Source organism: Perca fluviatilis, chromosome 10 (genome assembly GCF_010015445.1).
Source record: "Perca fluviatilis chromosome 10, GENO_Pfluv_1.0, whole genome shotgun sequence".
NCBI lineage: Eukaryota > Metazoa > Chordata > Actinopteri > Perciformes > Percidae > Perca > Perca fluviatilis.
This window is the reverse complement of record NC_053121.1, coordinates 4669912-4688701: the sequence shown is the minus strand read 5'-3', so window position 1 is coordinate 4688701 and position 18790 is coordinate 4669912. Positions and strand designations below refer to the sequence as shown.

General features: G+C 42.2%; 1 protein-coding gene across 4 annotated transcripts in view; it reads left to right on the top strand.

The window, feature by feature from the left end:
- Positions 1-18790, top strand: part of si:zfos-2326c3.2 (mitogen-activated protein kinase kinase kinase kinase 4) — a 101485-nt gene that overhangs the window by 36357 nt on the left and 46338 nt on the right. For 3 of the 4 annotated variants that reach the window (XM_039812907.1, XM_039812905.1, XM_039812908.1), the window contains exons 10-15: positions 467-639; positions 5643-5715; positions 6997-7120; positions 9650-9766; positions 10535-10669; positions 17944-18009. In XM_039812907.1, coding sequence (XP_039668841.1) covers positions 467-639; positions 5643-5715; positions 6997-7120; positions 9650-9766; positions 10535-10669; positions 17944-18009 — 688 coding nt within the window. The remainder of the gene's footprint in view (positions 1-466; positions 640-5642; positions 5716-6996; positions 7121-9649; positions 9767-10534; positions 10670-17943; positions 18010-18790) is intronic. The other variant, XM_039812906.1, reaches the window with a different exon arrangement.

Genomic DNA, 18790 nt, shown 5'->3' with positions numbered 1-18790 from the left:
TATAGACCTTAGTGGTCCCCTAATACTGTATCTGAAGTCTCTTTTATATAGGCCTTAGTGGTCCCCTAATACTGTATCTGAAGTCTCTTTTATATAGACCTTAGTGGTCTCCTAATACTGTATCTGAAGTCTCTTTTATATAGACCTTAGTGGTCCCCTAATACTGTATCTGAAGTCTCTTTTATATAGACCTTAGTGGTCTCCTAATACTGTATCTGAAGTCTCTTTTATATAGACCTTAGTGGTCCCCTAATACTGTATCTGAAGTCTCTTTTATATAGACCTCAGTAGTCCCTAAATAGTATGCCTAAATTAATAAAAAAAAAATCCATTACATTTGCATTTATTAGGGCACATTAAACAGATTTTAAATAGCGCAGGTTTTTACAACAATCTCTTTCACGCTAACATGGTTTGTTTTCCCTTTCGCCCTCTTTCTTCGGCTGTCTCTTTGTGTCTCCGACAGGTCGAAGCGTTTCTTGTCGTTTGCCGACAGTTGTCTGGTCAAGAACCATCTGCATCGGCCCGCCACGGACACGCTGCTGAGGCACGCTTTCATCAGAGATCTGGCCAATGAGAGACAAGTGCGCATCATGCTCAAAGATCACCTGGACCGAACCAGGAAGAAAAGGGAGAAAGGTGAGGAGAAACGGATATACCTGTAACAGACGTGTGAAGGGATAAGGCAATGAGGCGGAGATAGATGGAAGGATGGCTAGAGGGACTAACGTGTACGGTAGCTGGATGAATGCACTGAACATTAAATGCAGTCAGCTGTTATGGTTGCTGTTTTAGTTTTATTAAGACCAAAACCTGAACTGTGTTTTTCTGAGTTTTTCTTCACAGCAGCAAAACTGATTGACTCAAATTGATTCCAGCGAGTCAGTAATAATTCCGTTCTGGTATTTTAATGTGGAATTATCCAGCTGATGTGCTTATGTACTGTAGGATGACTTACAGGGATGGGGATGATCCTAGGGAATGTGCGATGGGCTGGGGTCCTGATGGAGAACCTGTGCTGATATTATTTCACTGTTTGATGCCGTGTTTGTTTGTGGGGAGGGCAGGTAGCTCTGTGATTTATGCTTCCACGTTAAATCTACGCCTGACGTGCACCTCTCGAAAAATGTAACCACGTGTGACGCACGTCGCTCGGCCGTGGCTTGGTAGCGTTGCATCCCCGACTTCGTTTCCAGGTTCTCCTACTTCATAAACAACATGAAATCAAGGAGAGGGTTAACTTTTTCTACTATAGGGGAGACACTTTGTTTCTCTCACCATGCCTCTAGAGTCGGTTCTCGCTCCGAAGCTAATCCCCGTCACTCTCTCACTCGCTCTACCACCCACACACACACACACACACGCCGGCCCTGCTATTAGATCGACGCACACACCAACACACAAGTATAAACTTCAGGCCACTTGCCTAGACTCCGCGCAACCATAAATCATGCCTAAGGAGAGACTAAAGTACGGTTTTTATTTACTTCCAGTCACAGGGTGGTCCAGCTAGAACTGCGTTTTAAAAACTCAAGAGGCATTCAAGCAGACATAAGTGAACGCATACTTTCACAAATTCAAATAAAGACATGCTTTTTGAATATAGAACACATACGCACAAACGCTAATTGTTAAACCAAACCCCACAGGGTTTGACTCCGTGAGACCCAGAAGGAGAACTGCGTGCAGAACACCAGGCCCGATTTAACACCCACATTTATTCTCTGCCCTGCGTCGTTCCAACTTTTCTTTTGGAGTTCTTTGGAAGAGTCCTTTTCAGAACATTTTACAAGTAGGCCACTTCGCAAGATAGATGTTGCTTCATGTCTCACTAATCCACCGCAGTAGGTGGGTTTCAGGCCGCTTGTAGTGGAATAAGAACCATCACACCAGACTTGAGCTGAGAGAGTGCACCAGCTGCACTGATGGCACAGCAGCTGCTTCTCTCAGACTGTTAAAAACATGGTGTTTCTGCTAATTTATAGCATGCTCTGTATGGAAATGTTTCATTAGGTTGCTAGTGTTACCCACAATTTACACAGCTTATTTTGCGTGTGTTATACTTTGTTCACTTTTTCGGGGAACCCAGCACTTATAAGTATAGAAACCCCTAAATCTGTCCACTATTACTGCAATGCATTGAAACGTAAAAAGAAAGTTTCAGGCATGAAAGCACTGATTTAGTTATGAAGGTTTTTTTTATTTTTTTATTTATTCAATCATATGCATATGATTGCGCCTCTAAAAATGCAAAACACTACCACTAGTTGGACAACAGGTTCCCCTCTTGTGCCAATTTGAGCTGTACCAGTTATGCCAGATATTTTAATTGAGTTGAATACAGAGGAAGGGTGACAGCGAGACGGCCAGACAAACATTTTATTTTTATCATACCCTGGATGAGTTACATGTGGTGAATATGTGATGGCAGTCATACTGTGAGAAAAAGAGTTCGGGGAGGGGAGGAGAATTTATGAATTCGCTCCTCTTTTGTTCACATTCATTCAAGCAGTGCGAGAAATCCTCATATTGTCCATTAGATTTACTTATGTTTATTTGGGGAAAAAAAAAAAAAAAAAAAAAAAAAAAAAAAAAAAAAAAAAAAAAAAAAAAAAAAAAAAAAAAAAAAAAAAAAAAAAAAATATCTAAGAGGGGAAGGAAGGAGGAAACAGAATGGCCATCTGGTTCTAATCTTCTGTTAGCTTATAAAAACACACTAATGACTGGTAGACTTTCTGCATGTGTTGTGTGTGTGTGTGTGTGTATGCCAGTGTTCAAGACCACATTTGTGTGTGTTTGTGTGTGTGTGTCCCTATGCCCATCCAGAGTAATGAAATGCTGGTAGTCTGTGAAGTGCGTGTGGGAAAAGTCACTGCTGCAGAAAGAAAACCAACGCTCCGGACATGATGTAAAAAGGATGTGTCATTTTCAGCATACCCAAGTGTGTAGTTTGGCCAACGATGGTCTACAGTATGTTTTGGAAGATGAATCACTCACACACGCAAAAAGAGGCCACTTCTCAGTCAGCAAAAGTGGCATTAACCCTCAAATTGCTCTGCTCTCCTGCAGCTTTGGCTCAGAAAGACGCGCCACAAGCCAAAAACTTTCAAAACATGACATCACAGCAACAGAGCAGAGATTTCCTCTGTCCATTGCGAAAGCAGACTTTGTCAGTCTTCCGCCTTCTTTTTCTGGCTTGAACAAACCCACCTTTCAGCGTGTTAATGGCAACATATGGCGTGTCAAGTGAATGTTCCGAGTTCGCCCGAGCTACTTTCACACCATATGTTGGCCAAATGTTGTTATGCTAAGCTGGCTGGCCCATCTTCCTGGCCTTTGGACAATAAGCCCGCTGGAACAGCGTTGGCCTGGGCAGTGATTTTGGTGTAGAAAGACTCTCAGAAACACAATCCAAACTATTAGGTGTAATATACATTTAAATACAGTTGCACCAAAACAATACTTCCATAACTATGATGTGTGTGGGAAGGAAAAGACACTAAATCACATGTGTTACGGCTCCCATGTTAGGAGGCGCATGCAAAAGAGCGAGAAAACCTTTTTGGTTTATGCATCGGGGCAGAATTGAGATGATTCAGCATTGCTGTTTTCGAAAGCCATGGTGTAACAACTCTCTGCCATATGTCTTCCACTAAACAAGACTCTCATTTACTTTCTTGTTGCCCAAGTTTGCCCACACTCCACTTTTGTGTGGCTTCGATAATGACAAAATTGCTACTGGCAGTAGACGACGAAGGAACGAGACGGCAGGCATGGAGGAATGTTTAATCAAACAGTGGCTGGCTCAGAAAGACAGAGACGCAGTACCGTGCGCCTGAGGAGAATACCCCCACCAGTGCAAACACAGAGGCCTTCACTCTTATTTTCACGATTGATCAATTAGTCTGTAAAAGATTAAAAGAAAAAAAAAAAAAAATAGTGTCACATCTTCCCAGAGTCCATGGGGATGTCTTCACACCTACCTCATTTGGTCCGGACTTTCGGACTTTTCAGTTTGGTCCGAGCTAGAGATGGTCCGATACCACTTTTTTGCTTCCCGATACCGATTCCGATACCTGAACTTGCGTATCGGCCGATACCGAGTACCGATCCGATACCAGCGTGTCATATATTTCATTATGTTTTAACATCTGTATACTACTATCTCTGTATGGATGTGATATGATTTCTTTCTTTGTTGTCGGTCTGGCTCAGGTTAAACTCTTTGTGAAACATGAACAAACGCAAACAAGGAATGCCCCAGAACTTTCTTTTATAGTTTTAATGAAAAAGAACATAAATAAACTACTTTAACGTAGATTTTCTTTAGGGCTTCATTACGTGGTATCGGATCGGTGCATAAACTCCAGTACTTCCCGATACCGATACCAGCGTTTTAGGCAGTATCGGAGCAGATACCGATACTGGTATCGGTATCGGAACATCTCTAGTCCGAGCCAAAATTGCAGGTGAGAAAGGTGCCTCGGACCATGGTCCGGATCAAAAGACCAAATTTTGGTCCGATCAAAAGAGGTGGTCTCGGTCCGGACCAAACTGAATCACGGTTCTGTTCGTTTGCAGTATGAAAACACTTTTTGGATGGTTCGGACTTTCGGACCAATTGCAGGAAGCTCTGGCGGGCTATCATCGTTTTATAAGACCGGGGAAGCTCCTTAAGGAATAGCTCAGTGCTTACGTGTATGTGAGAGAGAGACGGTGAATGTGCTCGGAGCAGACAGCTGTCGGCTATCGGAGCAGAGAATAAATCAGCAGTTTACTTGTTAAGTGGTAGTAAATGTGCAGCGTTTCAGTTTGTCTCTGAATAAATGCTGCAGCTCCTCAAACCCCAAGTAAAGTTCCCGTGTCTCGCTTCTCAACAACGCAACAAAACAAAAAGAGCCGCCAAAAACTCTGACTGAGAGAGGATACGAGAGGACGGGGAAGCCCGTCTACAAACCAATCAGTTACAGCCGTCGGGAGGCGCAGCGCACGGATGTGACGACGACAGGACGTAGTTTTGTCACCGTTAGTTCTTTAGTGCGCTTGCATAAGTACAGTGTGAAACTTTCCGGATCAAATGTATAAAATGTAACAAAAACATGAACCTTGGTCCGGACCTTGGTTCAGACTTTAAGGTGTGTAAACGCCCTTAAGCTGTCTGGTTTTGTCTGACCGGTCCAAATCCCAAACATACTTTTAGTTCAAAATAGTATGATACAAAGAAAAAGCCTTGTGTTGGAGAAGCTGTGGCAGGAAAATGGACGGCCTTTTGGTTTGAAGAAATAGCCCAATCAATGATGAAAACCATTACCATAATAGTTTCCGATTAATATTCTCTGGATCGAATAATCGATTTTTATTGACTAATCATCTTGCTGCAAAACAAATGTAGCTACGGGTACAAATAAAGTAACCTGAACCTACTTATTTCAGCTCTAATAGAAGAAGAGAAAAATGGGCAGTAAATTATTAAGTTTCCATTTCCGTTGCTTTGCATCTCCATTGTAAATTATTAACTTTCCATTTCCATCGCAATCAGTTGCGATCTTCGCAAAGAGATATTGGATTTGATGGGTTTTAATGACCTGATATTACTAAATAAATTACTAATCTTTCACTCTCTCTCTCTCTGTCTCTCTCAGAGGGTCCAGAGTATGAGTACAGTGGCAGTGAAGAAGACGATGACGAGGTGACAGAGGAGGAAGGAGAGCCCAGGTAAAAGCCTTTTTTTCACACTAGGCATGATGAGATTGAGAGATTTCATCACAAGAGTGTGATGAAAGACACCCGTGCAGTGGGTAACTGATTCAGAGCTGCAGCAGTGGCCGCAGATTTCCATATGCAGAGCGTATGTGGTATCAAGCGTACACGGTCAGTGAATCCAGGCCAACATGCAAACGGTGTCTCAGAAATGTGTGAAAATGTATCATGGCCAATCACCATCGTTATCAGTGCTTATCGGTAGATTACCACTCACCTCATTATCAACTCTCCCGCTGCTTAACCCTTGTGTTGTCCTCGGGTCAAATGGGGTTTCTTTGAACCAAAATGCCCCAAAAATAACATGGATGCATGGATGATCTTTGCACGTAAAATGAATGATTACTTTTATTGAATTTTGGGTGTTTTATTCAATTTTATAAACATGTTTAAATTATTTTTAAACAGTATTGTGACTACACTTTGACATAAACCAGTCTGTGATTCACTCAGCATCCTCTGATCTTAACTATTAGTCAAAATAATTCAGAATTTCTGCTTTTTTAACTCAAAAATTTGGTATAATATCATATAAATTAGGTTTATTGACCATGAATTTAAAAACAAAATGTTGAAAAAAGTGACAAAAACGTTTTAAAGTGTCAAAAGCATTAAAAAAAAAAGAGCCCAAAAAATTTGGTCTCCTAAGCCCCTCCCCCCACAAGGGAGAATGAATGCGTGTGCATGAGCAGTGATTGACACGCAGTTAGACACAACCCACTGGCCCTGATTGGTGCTTCTGAACAGGGAGCTTCATGTAGTTCTATTGGAACATATGGTCAGTTTCAGCAAATATGACAGAAAGTTAGTTAGTAAAGTTTAGTGGATCACTACTAGGGGGGTGTGTGGGGGTGGGGGTGGGGGGGGGGGGGGGGGGGGGGGGGGGGGGGGGGGGGGGGGGGGGGGGGGGGGGGGGGGGGGGGGGGGGGGGGGGGGGGGGGGGGGGGGGGGGGGGGGGGGGGGGGGGGGGGGGGGGGGGGGGGGGGGGGGGGGGGGGGGGGGGGGGGGGGGAGAGAGGGGGAGAGAGGAGCGGGCCCCTGGCTGTCCCTGGATGTCCAACAGCAGATGGCACTAGGAGCTGAGCACTCTCTCCTAGGATGAGCTTTAAGTGTGTATTTGTGTGTGGAACTGTGCCCATGGCCATCTCAGTGGTGAATTAACAGCGCTTTAGTACATACAGTGACAGTCGCCGTTATTGCCACTCACACCGTTTTCCTCCCTCTCTTTCTCTTTCAGCTCCATAGTGAATGTTCCTGGTGAATGGACGCTGAGACGGGAGTTTCTCCGTTTGCAGACTGAGGATCGTGAAGGGGGCAGAGAGGGGGGCCACGGGGGAGCTGGGGGTCAACAACGACAACAGGTAGGTGTCGAGGTCATGTGCGACCTTTTTTCCCCGTTCATAATAAGCAGTATATTTCCAACCCTGGTGATGATGGCATCAGTCAAGTGTGTGTATATCCGTGGATAACTGCTAAATCGCTTCAAGCTAGAATGTCAACCCTCCACTGGTTTCTCAATCGAGAGGATTTCCTGTTCTCTGTTTTGTTTTTGTTTGGGTGAAATTTGTCAGTAAATCTGTGGGTTTTGGACAAAACAAGCGAATCAAAGACCACGCCATGAGGTCTCTCAGAAGTTGTGAATGGCATTGTTCCACTTCACTTTTTACTTTGCAAATCACAGACTAAATGATTAACCGAGACAATAATTGGCAGATGAATCGATAAGGATGAAAAAGAATTTAGTTAGTTATTATTAGTAATGGAGTCACACTGTCGTTTAGTTACAAGTTGTGCTTTCAGAGGAGCAAGTTGAGTTTTATTAATTTCATTCAGTTAGCCGTTTAATCGCACAAGAAATTTACAAATCATCTCAACTCAAATGTGGAAAGTCATATTAGTGAGAAAAGTAGAGTGACGCCCAGAATGTCCACTCTGAGCTCTAATCCTATTTCACAATTTAGTCTTGCTAAAGTTTTAGGTGTAACCGGCTCATGTCACAGTTGGAACAGCAGGCCATTTCACCCTGGATCAAAGTCAAACATTATACACTGTTGGTTTTACTAGTGCAGAAGTTAACTTGGTTGACTTTATATTAGTGCTGTCAAACGATTAAAATATTTAATCACGATTAATCACATTAATGCCATTAATTGTACATATTTAGCTATTCTAAATGTCCCTTGATTTCTTTTTGTCCCATTATTTTTTTTCTCATTTTAATGCTCTTATCAACATGGAAAAGTGGATCGGCTTGCTTTGTGCTTTTGTCGCCTGGCTTTGACAACGACAAAACACACACATCACTTTGGTCTTGTCAATGGAACCATTTGGCAACTTTTTAAAAGTAAACTTTCCATTCAGAATCTTATTGGCATCCATTTCGGCATCTCGCGAGCCCAAACCAGTGTGTGCGGCGTGCCAGTTGTTTAGTTTCCGGTCTAGCTGGATCCGGTGTGGTGTTGTAGTTTTCTAACGTTACTAGTTGTTGCAACAGCATGTGAAAAAAACTACAATGAAAAAAATGTACGCCATTAAAATGGGTTTGCGTTAACGCCGTTAATAAGGCGTTTAACTGACAGCACTAATTTATATATATTTAATAGGGATGCACCGAATACCGAATCCACTGGTTAAGATTCCGCCGAATACCGACTCCTACTCCCATCCTCAGTCCATTAACACAGTAAACGCATTAATGAAGTAAACAACGTCCACAGCAGTGCATTTTTCATTTTATTTTATTTGAACTGTTAAAAAAAAAAAAAAGAATAGGCAACATTATGCATATATGTTTTTAGCTGTGACTGTCCTTCCTTTGCCGTAACTGAAGTTGCTGCATTCTGGCTGCTGTCTGTAGGTTCCTTCATACACAACTCGTATTCTTTCGGATGTTTCATACCAAATGTTGTAACAGCGGCCATGTTGTGTATAGTTTAGGGTCCTTGCCACCACGAGACAAATCGGCATTGCAAATTGATCATGTAGCTGGACTTGAATGGCCTCATTTTGACTGAAAGTACTGCCAAACAACACACCGCCATCCTAGAATTTAGCAAATCGAGCAAAACAATGATTACATTTTCTAAGCAGGCTACCACCCACACATGTGACCTACAGTACAGGCCAAAAGTTTGGACACACCTTCTCATTCAATGCGTTTCCTTTTTATTTTCATGACTATTTACATTGTAGATTCTCACTGAAGGCATCAAAACTATGAATGAACACATATGGAATTATGTACTTAACAAAAAAGTGTGAAATAACTGAAAACATGTCTTATATTTTAGATTCCTCAAAGTAGCCACCCTTTGCTTTTTTATTAATAAGGGAAAAACTTCCACTAATTAACCCTGACAAAGCACACCTGTGAAGGTAAAACCATTTCAGGTGACTACCTCATGAAGCTCATTGAGAGAACACCAAGGGTTTGCAGAGTTATCAAAAAAAGCAAAGGGTGGCTACTTTGAGGAATCTAAAATATAAGACATGTTTTCAGTTATTTCACACTTTGTTGTTAAGTAATTAATTCCATATGTGTTAATTCATAGTTTTGATGCCTTCAGTGAGAATCAACAATGTAAATAGTCATGAAAATAAAGAAACACATTGAATGAGAAGGTGTGTCCAAACTTTTGGCCTGTACTGTACGTAAACACCTTCCCATAATCAACGGCGGCGTCATCACGTCGACCAGCGTAGGGTTTGGTGGAAAAAAATTCGAAGGTTTGGCAGAAACCGAACCCCGTCAAAAAGCCATAAACGGCCAAATCCTGGATTCGGTGCATCCCTGATATTTCACCTTTTCAATCAAAGACTTCAGAGTGTGAAAAGCCTACTGTGCCATTTTTCTTATATGTATTTTAACTCTGATCATACTTCCTGTTGAGGCATTGCAGCAGCACAGGCAGCAGTTGGCGGAGCAGGAGCGATACAAGCAGCAGTTGCTGGCCGACAGACAGAAGAGGATCCAACAGCAACATGAGCAGCGGCAAAAGCTAGAGGACGTAAGTGCTGCTTATTCACACTCTCCTTCTGTATTCACTCGGCCTTTTATGAGTCAGTATGCGGGAAATAAAAACTTTCACAGGACGAGAAGATCAGTTAAAATCCACCAGCTCAGAAGCTTGTATTTGTACGATTTAATATGACCCCACAATAACCTGCAACTCTTGCACCTATGTGTATGTCGATGATCCGTGAGCTGTAGTTTTACTGTAGGTTGTGGGGCTGCACGATATGAGGAAAATATGTGCAATGAGATAACGTTGAATATCGCGCTAACAATATTATTTGCGTTAAATAAAACCGATATTAAAGCGTACCCAGTTCTGCATATCTGCTGCTTTCAGTATTCTGCTGACGTACAACAAATTTAAAACAAATGAAAGGAAATCCTTTCCAACAGTCTTTTTATGTAACAAAGTTAACATTACATTGAATATAAAAGGCACCACTAAAAAACAGAATGACAATTACATTTTAAAGCGCAGTTTTCTGCTTTTATTGTTTTTTAACGAACACAAAAAAATCTCTGAGTGTCTTTGGCGATGTGTTTATGGCACCAGTTGATATCATGATGTCAATAAAAACGATCTATTGTGCAGCCCTAGCAGGTTGTACTCCTTAAGAATGTCAGCAAAATGCCCACAAAAAGAAAATTCATACACAAGTGAACAATACCATTCACACATGCCAAGAAATAGTTTTGTAAATGATGTCGGCTCGTCACGGTGTATATTGTTGCGATCACCAGTACTATTTGCTGTTTCCAGCAGCAGAGGCGGCAGCTGGCAGACTGCGCCTTCCAGTGGGCGGAGCTTCAAGAGATTTTTCTTGGGGAGGAGTCTGATCCCCATGACGGCAGAATCGTATTGGATGAGAGAAACCGGAGGAGTGACCGGAGACAGGTAAAGATGAACTTCTGGTTTTGTACATATCACTCGTTAGCCTGGATGCCAGCCGAACTTAGCCCCGCCCACAACGTTTGAGGTCGGGCAGTTCGGTCTGGACTCGATCCGTTGTGGAGCAACTATGCTTGAACCGGAGCTGTTCGGACCAATCAAAATTGGTCAGGGCGGGCTTTATATACGACGATGGACAGATGATCAAGAGTAATCAACCACGTCACCAAAGAGCGCTTGGGTTGAATTCGTTTACAACAAAGATGGCTGACGCTGGAGAATTGAGATGTGTAGATATTCCGCCATCGCGTCTGTTGTAGAAGATATCGACAGCGCGTTCATTTTAAAAGAGGAACAGAGAACCGCGGTCAAGGCATTTGTCCATCGGAAAGATGTTTTTGCCGTCCTTCCTACAGGAATTCGCAAAAATTTTATTTATCAGCTGGCCCCGATGGTCGCTAAGAAGATGGGGCGCATACGTCACATACTCCGTTGCTCTGATTGGTTGTAGGCCTATCCAATTAAGTGCAGAGGCATTTTCTTTCCTGGTTCAGTTGAAACACGCCCCACAATCACAGCCCGATGGAGCAGTATCAGACTCCTATTCTGACTAGAATCTGAGGGCTAGATTTACTAACACTAGCACAGTTTGCTGCGTCCGTTTATGCGAGTTCGGTAATAGCGCACGCTATGCTTCCACATTTTGCGTAGTATTTATCAACCCTGACACCCATCAGCCAATCAGCGTCTTTCTCCGCCCACTATACCGTAAATTGCGCTGTAGCAAAGCGGTACTTGTGCTATGATATGACTGAGTGCAGACTGCGATATTCCCACTGCTGATGCTAGGACTGTTTGAAATGATCCTGATGCCAATATTTGTAATGTAGCGAGGAGTTTAACAACTGCTGGAATGGAATGTGAACGCTGAGTGGGAGATTCAATTTCATCTTTGATTTCTTCCAGTAACTCTAATATTGCATGTCTGCTTGATCTGTAACGCTAAATGATGTTGTGTTCACTGACAAAGTGTGATTCTTGTGTTTAAAAATATTTTCAGTCTCGCCTATGTCTTCGTCTTGCTCAAATTACTGTTGCCATTTCACCAGCGGCATAAAGGTCTACGAGGAAACTGGACTGCGGCTGGTTTAGACCTGCTTTTAAGAGACGGAGAATTTCCCCCGCAGAATAGAGGCGCGCTCTTGGAAACAGGCACAAACGGCTTGATAAATCTAGCCCTGAGTATGACGACGTCAGGCTAATCTCTCGATACTTCAGTCTGATGACTTTGCTCGTCAGATTCAGGGCCTTTTTCGCACCCGAAAGTCCGGACCAAGGTTCACGTTTTCGTTACATTGTATCATTTGATCCGGTTCGTGTTGGTTTCACATCACAGTTACGCAAGCGCACTAAAGAACTAATACATGACGTACTCGTGTCCTCTCTCTGCGTCAGTTTTTCCAACTGACTGCTGCTCTCCCCGTGCTACCGCGGCTCTTTTTTTTTTTGTTCTGTTGCGTTGTTGAGAAGCAAGACACGGGGACTTGACTTGGGTTTTGAAGAGCTGCAGTTTTTCTTCAGAGACACACTGAAACCTACACTACACAACCTACTGAACTGCCAGTTTATTTGCTGCTGTGATAGCCGACCGCTGTCTGCTTTGAGCGCATTCACCGTCGCTCTCGCTATCATGTATACACTACACGAGCTTCCCCGGTCTTATAACACGACAATAGCCTGCCAGAGCTCCCTGTATTTGGTCCGAAAGTCTGAACTATCCCAAAAAATTCTTTCACACTAGAAATACGTGCGTGCCTGCGTGCGTGCATAAGTGCGTGTTGCTCAGAAACTCTGTAAGCTCGAGGTGTGTTTTGATGCATGCTGCACTGATGCAGCGGTTGCACCTGTCGGCCTTTGTCACCCAGCTGATTAAAACGCTCTCTCCTCGACGCGGCGAGCCAGAAGAGAGTTTTTGAGGGCAGACGCTATAATTCATAATTTGATAATTATGAACATTGGAAGACGAGACTTTCTGAGATGGAAAGTGACCTTTTGGACACCTTTCCATCACCTTTTAATCCCATCGTAATGCAAGAAACGGGAGTGTTCTTCTCTTCTTTTTTTTTTTTTTTTTTTTTTAATACATTTTACAAGTACGTGGGGTGCTGCTTGAATAAAATCCCTGAAGAATTCATTATATATGAAAAGCGGCTCCATATATAGTAACAATTTAATATGTTTCATAAATCCTGTTGTTCTGCTTCTATTCTGCAGTTTTTATTTCCATAAAGTTTCTATGAAAATATTTTTTACCTTGTTAAAACGTAATTTATAACATCATACAGATAGGTGGAAACAAAAAAATAAAAATCACCTTTACTGTGAGAACGTGTTACAGAGCAACTGTGCCCGTGACGACGTGTGCGTGAGGGTAAAGTGGCTCTGCCAATTCCAGTTATTTGAGAGAAAAAAAAAAAAAGACAGATAGCTCTCTCTACTACATCAGAGGTTCCTTTTTTAAGTCATTCATTTCAACACGTGCGTAATGAATCTATCCCACACCCCAGTGCGTTTCAATAGGTGCATATGATTTCTTCATGTAGAAGACACTGTATTTCAATGCTATTAATATCTGTCTAGTTATACTATATGTCTGTCTGTGGGCTTATGTGTGTGTGTGAGTGGCAGAGAGCTATATGTACGTATTAAATTCTGATTACACAAATTGCCTCTAAGTCATTAAGTTCAGCATGCTTGATGGATCTCTCTGACGCTTCATTAAGTTTTAATGCATCTGCATTTAATTATGTGACAGGTTCAGTGAGTGTGTGATGTGATGCCTTGTATTTTGTCAGAGGAAGAACTTGCCTTGGCGCAGCGTTTCCAATCATTTCACACATTGATTGATTTGGCGAGCATCACATAATGTATTTCAGGGGCGTGTCCGTGGCTTAAAGATGAGTGATGTGGCCGGGTGCAGGGTTGGAATCGCCACGCTGCTCGGGGACGGTGGCTGATCAACTGTGTTGAAACACCAAACAAAAAAACACTCCCTTAACCGCTTCCTTATCATTTGCAAAACGGGATAGTGTGAATTAGGCCTGCACAATAAATCATTATAAAATTGCGATCTCGATTTACCCCTGTTCGCGATTTAATTTTTAAATGACTTCGATTTTTTTTTTTTATTTTTTTTCTCCTTCAGTTAATTTATTGAAAGCATTTGACATTGACATGTCTTAATTATGTAAAGACATGTTCAAGGAGTTCAGATAGAGCCTGTATCAGGGCCATATTTAGTTTAATGTGTTATATGTCACTATTTTTGGTAGCCTGCTGTACTTAAATGGTCAGTATGTACTTTATTTTCTTTATTCATTGAAGCCTTTATGTTTACAGGCTTGTGGTGATGCGCAATGTGCTATAGGTGCCAAAAGAGAAATCTATGTTTGGTACTACCAATTTGTTCTGTTTTGTCATGGTTCATGTGTGCAATAAACATTACACTTCGTGAGAAAAACATCTTGGCAGAAAATCATATTTTATTATATTGATTCATATTTTTCCCCGAATCGTGTAGGCCTAGTGTGCATTCCCTTTAACAGACAGGCAGCCTGTCTATGGTCTACCCTGCCTCAGTGGATGCTGGGAGATGTCCTGTCCCCTCGACCCAGATAAGTCTGTATAAAAAATAGCTGGTTGGTTATGTGGTGTGCAGTGTCACTAGAGCTGCTATTTGTTACAGTAGTCGTGTTGGAGGCAAAGCTCTGCACCAGGTGACCTCGATCGTTAATGTTCAATTCAATTTCAATTATAGTATGAAATCATAACAATAGTTATCTCAAGACACTTTACTGATAGAGTATGTCTAGACCACACTCTATAATTTACAAAGACCCAACAATTCCAGTAATTCCCCCAAGAGCAAGCATTTAGTGCGACAGTGGTGAGGAAAACTTCCTTTTAGGGAGAAACCTGGGACAGACCCAGACTCTTGGTAGGCGGTGTCTGACGGTGCCGGTTGGGGGTGTGATGAACAGTGACAATAAAGATAATGGAAATATGACTAGAAATGTTAGTAGTTGCAGTAGTTCATGGCGTAGTAGGGCTCTGCAGGGTGTCACAGGGTGTAGCAGGGCACTGCAGGGCATAGCAAGATGGAGCAGGGCACTTCAGGGTGTAGCAGGACGTAGCAGGGAGTAGCAGGACTTAGCACGGTGTAGCAGGGCACTGCAGGGCATAGCAAGACAGAGCAGGGCATAGCAGGACGTAGCAGGGAGTAGCAGGGCATAGCAGGACGTAGCAGGGAGTAGCAGGACTTAGCACGGCGTAGCAGATCACTGCAGGGCATACAGGACTTAGCAGGGAGTAGCAGGACTTAGCACTGCTTAGCAGGGCACTGCAGGGCATAGGACAGCATAGCAGGACTTAGCAGGGCGTGGCAGGGAACTGCAGAGCGTAGCAGGGTGTAGCAAGGCATAGCAGGGCGCAGCGCAGCAATATCAGCGTTTTATTTGCCTGATAACAGATAATGTTCGCTGCTGTATCTTAGCCCCCCAGTAACGTTAACCGGAGCGGTCTGACCTAATGTAGCTCCCGTCCCCTGGCAGTAGCAGGGAAGTTAGGGAGGCTGGCTGGCTGTCTGGAAGCAGCACACCATCAGGTGTCAGTTCCATGGAAAAGAGACAGCGAACTGGTTTGTAATTAACGTCAAGGATTTAAAATAGGGATAGACCTATTATCGGCCCCTGGACGATTATCGGGCAGTTTGCAGATGATCTGTATCCGTGTTTTATTTGCCTGATAACCGATTAAGTTCATTAAAAAGTGTGCTACTTTGTCTCCGCTGCAGCTCTGTCTGTCCCTCTGCTTCTGTTTCACTTACAACTGAGTCTGACTTAAAGTCCCGCCCACAACACTATCTGACTATCTCTATCTGCGTATTATGTGGAAAGTTTCTAATTCATTAAATAATTGCTTAAAGCATTTAAACTACGTTTTGTGTTGGAGTTCGTAACATTCCAAAATCTTAACTTAGAGATTTTCATTTTCACTGTAAATGCATATCTGTTTCATTAACTACTAATGATCGGCCGATCCCTAATTTAAAATTGACTCGTCACTCATGCTGATTAACATGGCTCAGCAGAGGGACCTACCACTCCACCAGAAAATAAACAATAGGCCACTAGATATTATTATTATATTATTATTATAGATATTAGTTCTGACAGTAAGTTAGTTCAAATCACTTTAATGTATGCGTAGGAAACAATCGTCGATATACGATCTGATCGCCAATCCACGCAAGCCTATTACTCAACTTTGACTGGTTATAGCTTGTCAAATGCAACCATTTTTTTTCTAATCTCTGCTTCTTCTTAAATATAAAATTAATTCTTTCTTACTAATTTAAGGAACAGTATCAGTTTTAGCCACGCTAGCAGCACGTCTCTGCGATGGCAGAAGTAGGGTGGTCTTTTCAGCTTTCCACTTTGGTCATATTGAAATATCAACGACATTTGATATTGATTGATTGCTTTTACATTTTTGTCGAAACACAAACATTCAACAGACGGATGTGTCCTACCGACTTTGGTGATCCCCTGAGTTTTTTTTCCTCTAGCGCCACCTTGAGGTTGAGATTTTGGGCCCTATCTTGCACCCGGCGCAGCGCAAGTGTCTTTGCTAGTGTAAGACCGACGCAGTTGTCAATTTCCGTCCAGCGCCCGCGTCGTTTAAATAGCAAATGCACCTGCGCCCATCTTTGCGCCCATGGGCATCTTACAGGGAGGTGTGTTCAGGTGCATTCTTGCCGTATTGCTATCTTGAGGCAGCGGGAAGTGATGGCGCCATTGACCAACAAAAACCTGGTCTAAAGTCAATAGCGCAGCATTTCATTGTTATTTTAACAGCAAATTAATAAAATGAGCCTAGGATCGTGCACAGCGCGCGCACACTATGCTTGTTACACACAAAGGGAAGCGCAGCAGCACACGATCATGCAAAAGATTACAAATAAAAATATTACGCTGCAAATTCGCCATCATAATAGTAATGCGCCAATGTACAAATCTGGCTTTTAAAGGGAATGGGAGATGATCTCTGATTGGTTTATTGCATGTTACGCCCAAAACACACCTATGAATTAATGAAGACACTAAGTACAACCCTTTTGAACCATTCACCCGGCGCACGGACCCTTTTTTTACGCCGTCAAACTAGCAAAAGTGGATTTGGACACGCCCTAAACGCACCTGCGCCGTGCGCTTAGATCGTTAAAATAGGGCCCTTTTGAGCGTAATGTCTCAAAGAATTGCATGGATCGCCATGATGAATTGTAATCACTTTGTTGATTCCCTGACTTTTCATCTAGCGTCAAAATAGCCATTTGTCCAATACTTTGGTTTAGAATTGATTAGCAGATGCCAACACGTAAAACTAAGATGGTGAATATGGTATACATTATACCTGCTGAACATGATGTTAGCATTTAGCTCACCTTGAACCTTTGACAAACTGAGACATTTCTTTACTATTTTCTGACTTTTTATAGTTTTATATAGACCAAACAATTCATCTAGAAAATAATCGGCAGATTAATCGATTCATTTTTAGTTGCAGCCCTAATGCTCACCTTGGGTTATGACTCAAACTTTTGTCATCAAAAGTACAAAGTTCATCATGGAACTTTTGTCATCCAGTTAAGCTGCCATTTCAGCGTACGCTCTGTCGAATGTGACTCTTAAGATCCAAGCTGAACAAACATTATTTAGAGGCCCCCACCAGTAGCATAACATCAACATGAACATAATGTAGTGCAGCAACTGCAAATATTTAAATAGAGTCGATTGTATCAAACATTGTAAATGTGAATATAATCCTTTTGGGACTAATAACCTACAAGAATTTTTCAGGAGAAATTTCAAAAAAGAGGTCATAATGAAATATTTAGATTTGAGGGCGTTGGCTAAAAGCTGCATGTCATCCTGCACACTCTGAATATTTTAGTTCCCACCTCTCAGAACTCTGCTCAAGACCTCAGTATACCCTAATTAAAGTAAGCCTCTGAGCGTGTGTTTGTTTTGTTGTTGCCAGTGTTTTGCTCTTCTTGCGAGGACCGTACAGGAATACAACAGTGTGGAACGAGAGGATTTTAGAATTTGAATTAAGGTGAAATTTCGTTGTTAGGGTTAAAAAAAAAAAAAAATTCATCCAAGTCTTAAGTCAACCGTGTGTGTGTCTGTGTGAATGTCTGTGTCTGTGTGTGTCTTCAACAGGACCAGGCAGGCAGACAGCCGAGTGCCGATGTGTCAGTGAGGCCTCTGGACTCCGCCACAGAGCAGGTAACAAACCTTCACTCTATATTTTTTTACGTACTTGTCACGACTTCCTCCATTTTTCATATGAGTGAGGGAAGGTGGAATTTATTTTTAAATATTCCGACTGCGGGCTGATTCTTCATGCTGCTGATGGTTTTAGTCAGTAACACACATTGCGGTGTGGGCTTGTGTATGCGAGTGTGTGTGCAAACCTGTCAGGTGGATGTTATTACTTTGGTTCTTTCTTTTGTGGATGATTTTTTTTTGGAAGGTTTCTATCTCTTAGTGATGGTTTCTTTTCTGTTTTTCATCAGTTCTGCATGTCCTCCAACATTTATGTTTTTCATATACGGCCTAATTCCCTACTTTATATGTTGCCGGTTTTACCCGTTAACCCCTAACGTAACAAGGGACATGCTGCGTTTGTGTGTCAAGGAACAATGTAATGCTAATGGTAAAAACTATAGTATATATAGTTGCATTTTCTTAACCAGCTGGAACAAGAAGTACAAGCGAAATGATTAATCAGTTGAATAATGGATTGGTTAATCGACAGAAAATCTGCAACAGTTTTATAATTATTGAATTGTTTAAGTTATTTTCCAGGCAAAAATGCCAAACCTCTTGTTCCACCTTCTGAATTGTGAGACTGTTCTGCTTTTGGTTGTCTCTTGCCATAGTAAACTCAACATTTTTGGGGTTTGGACTTTAGGTCGGACATAACAAGACATTCAAAGGCATCGTCTGGGGCTTAAGGAGTTTGAGATGAGCATTTTTCTGACATTTCATAGATCAAACGATTAAT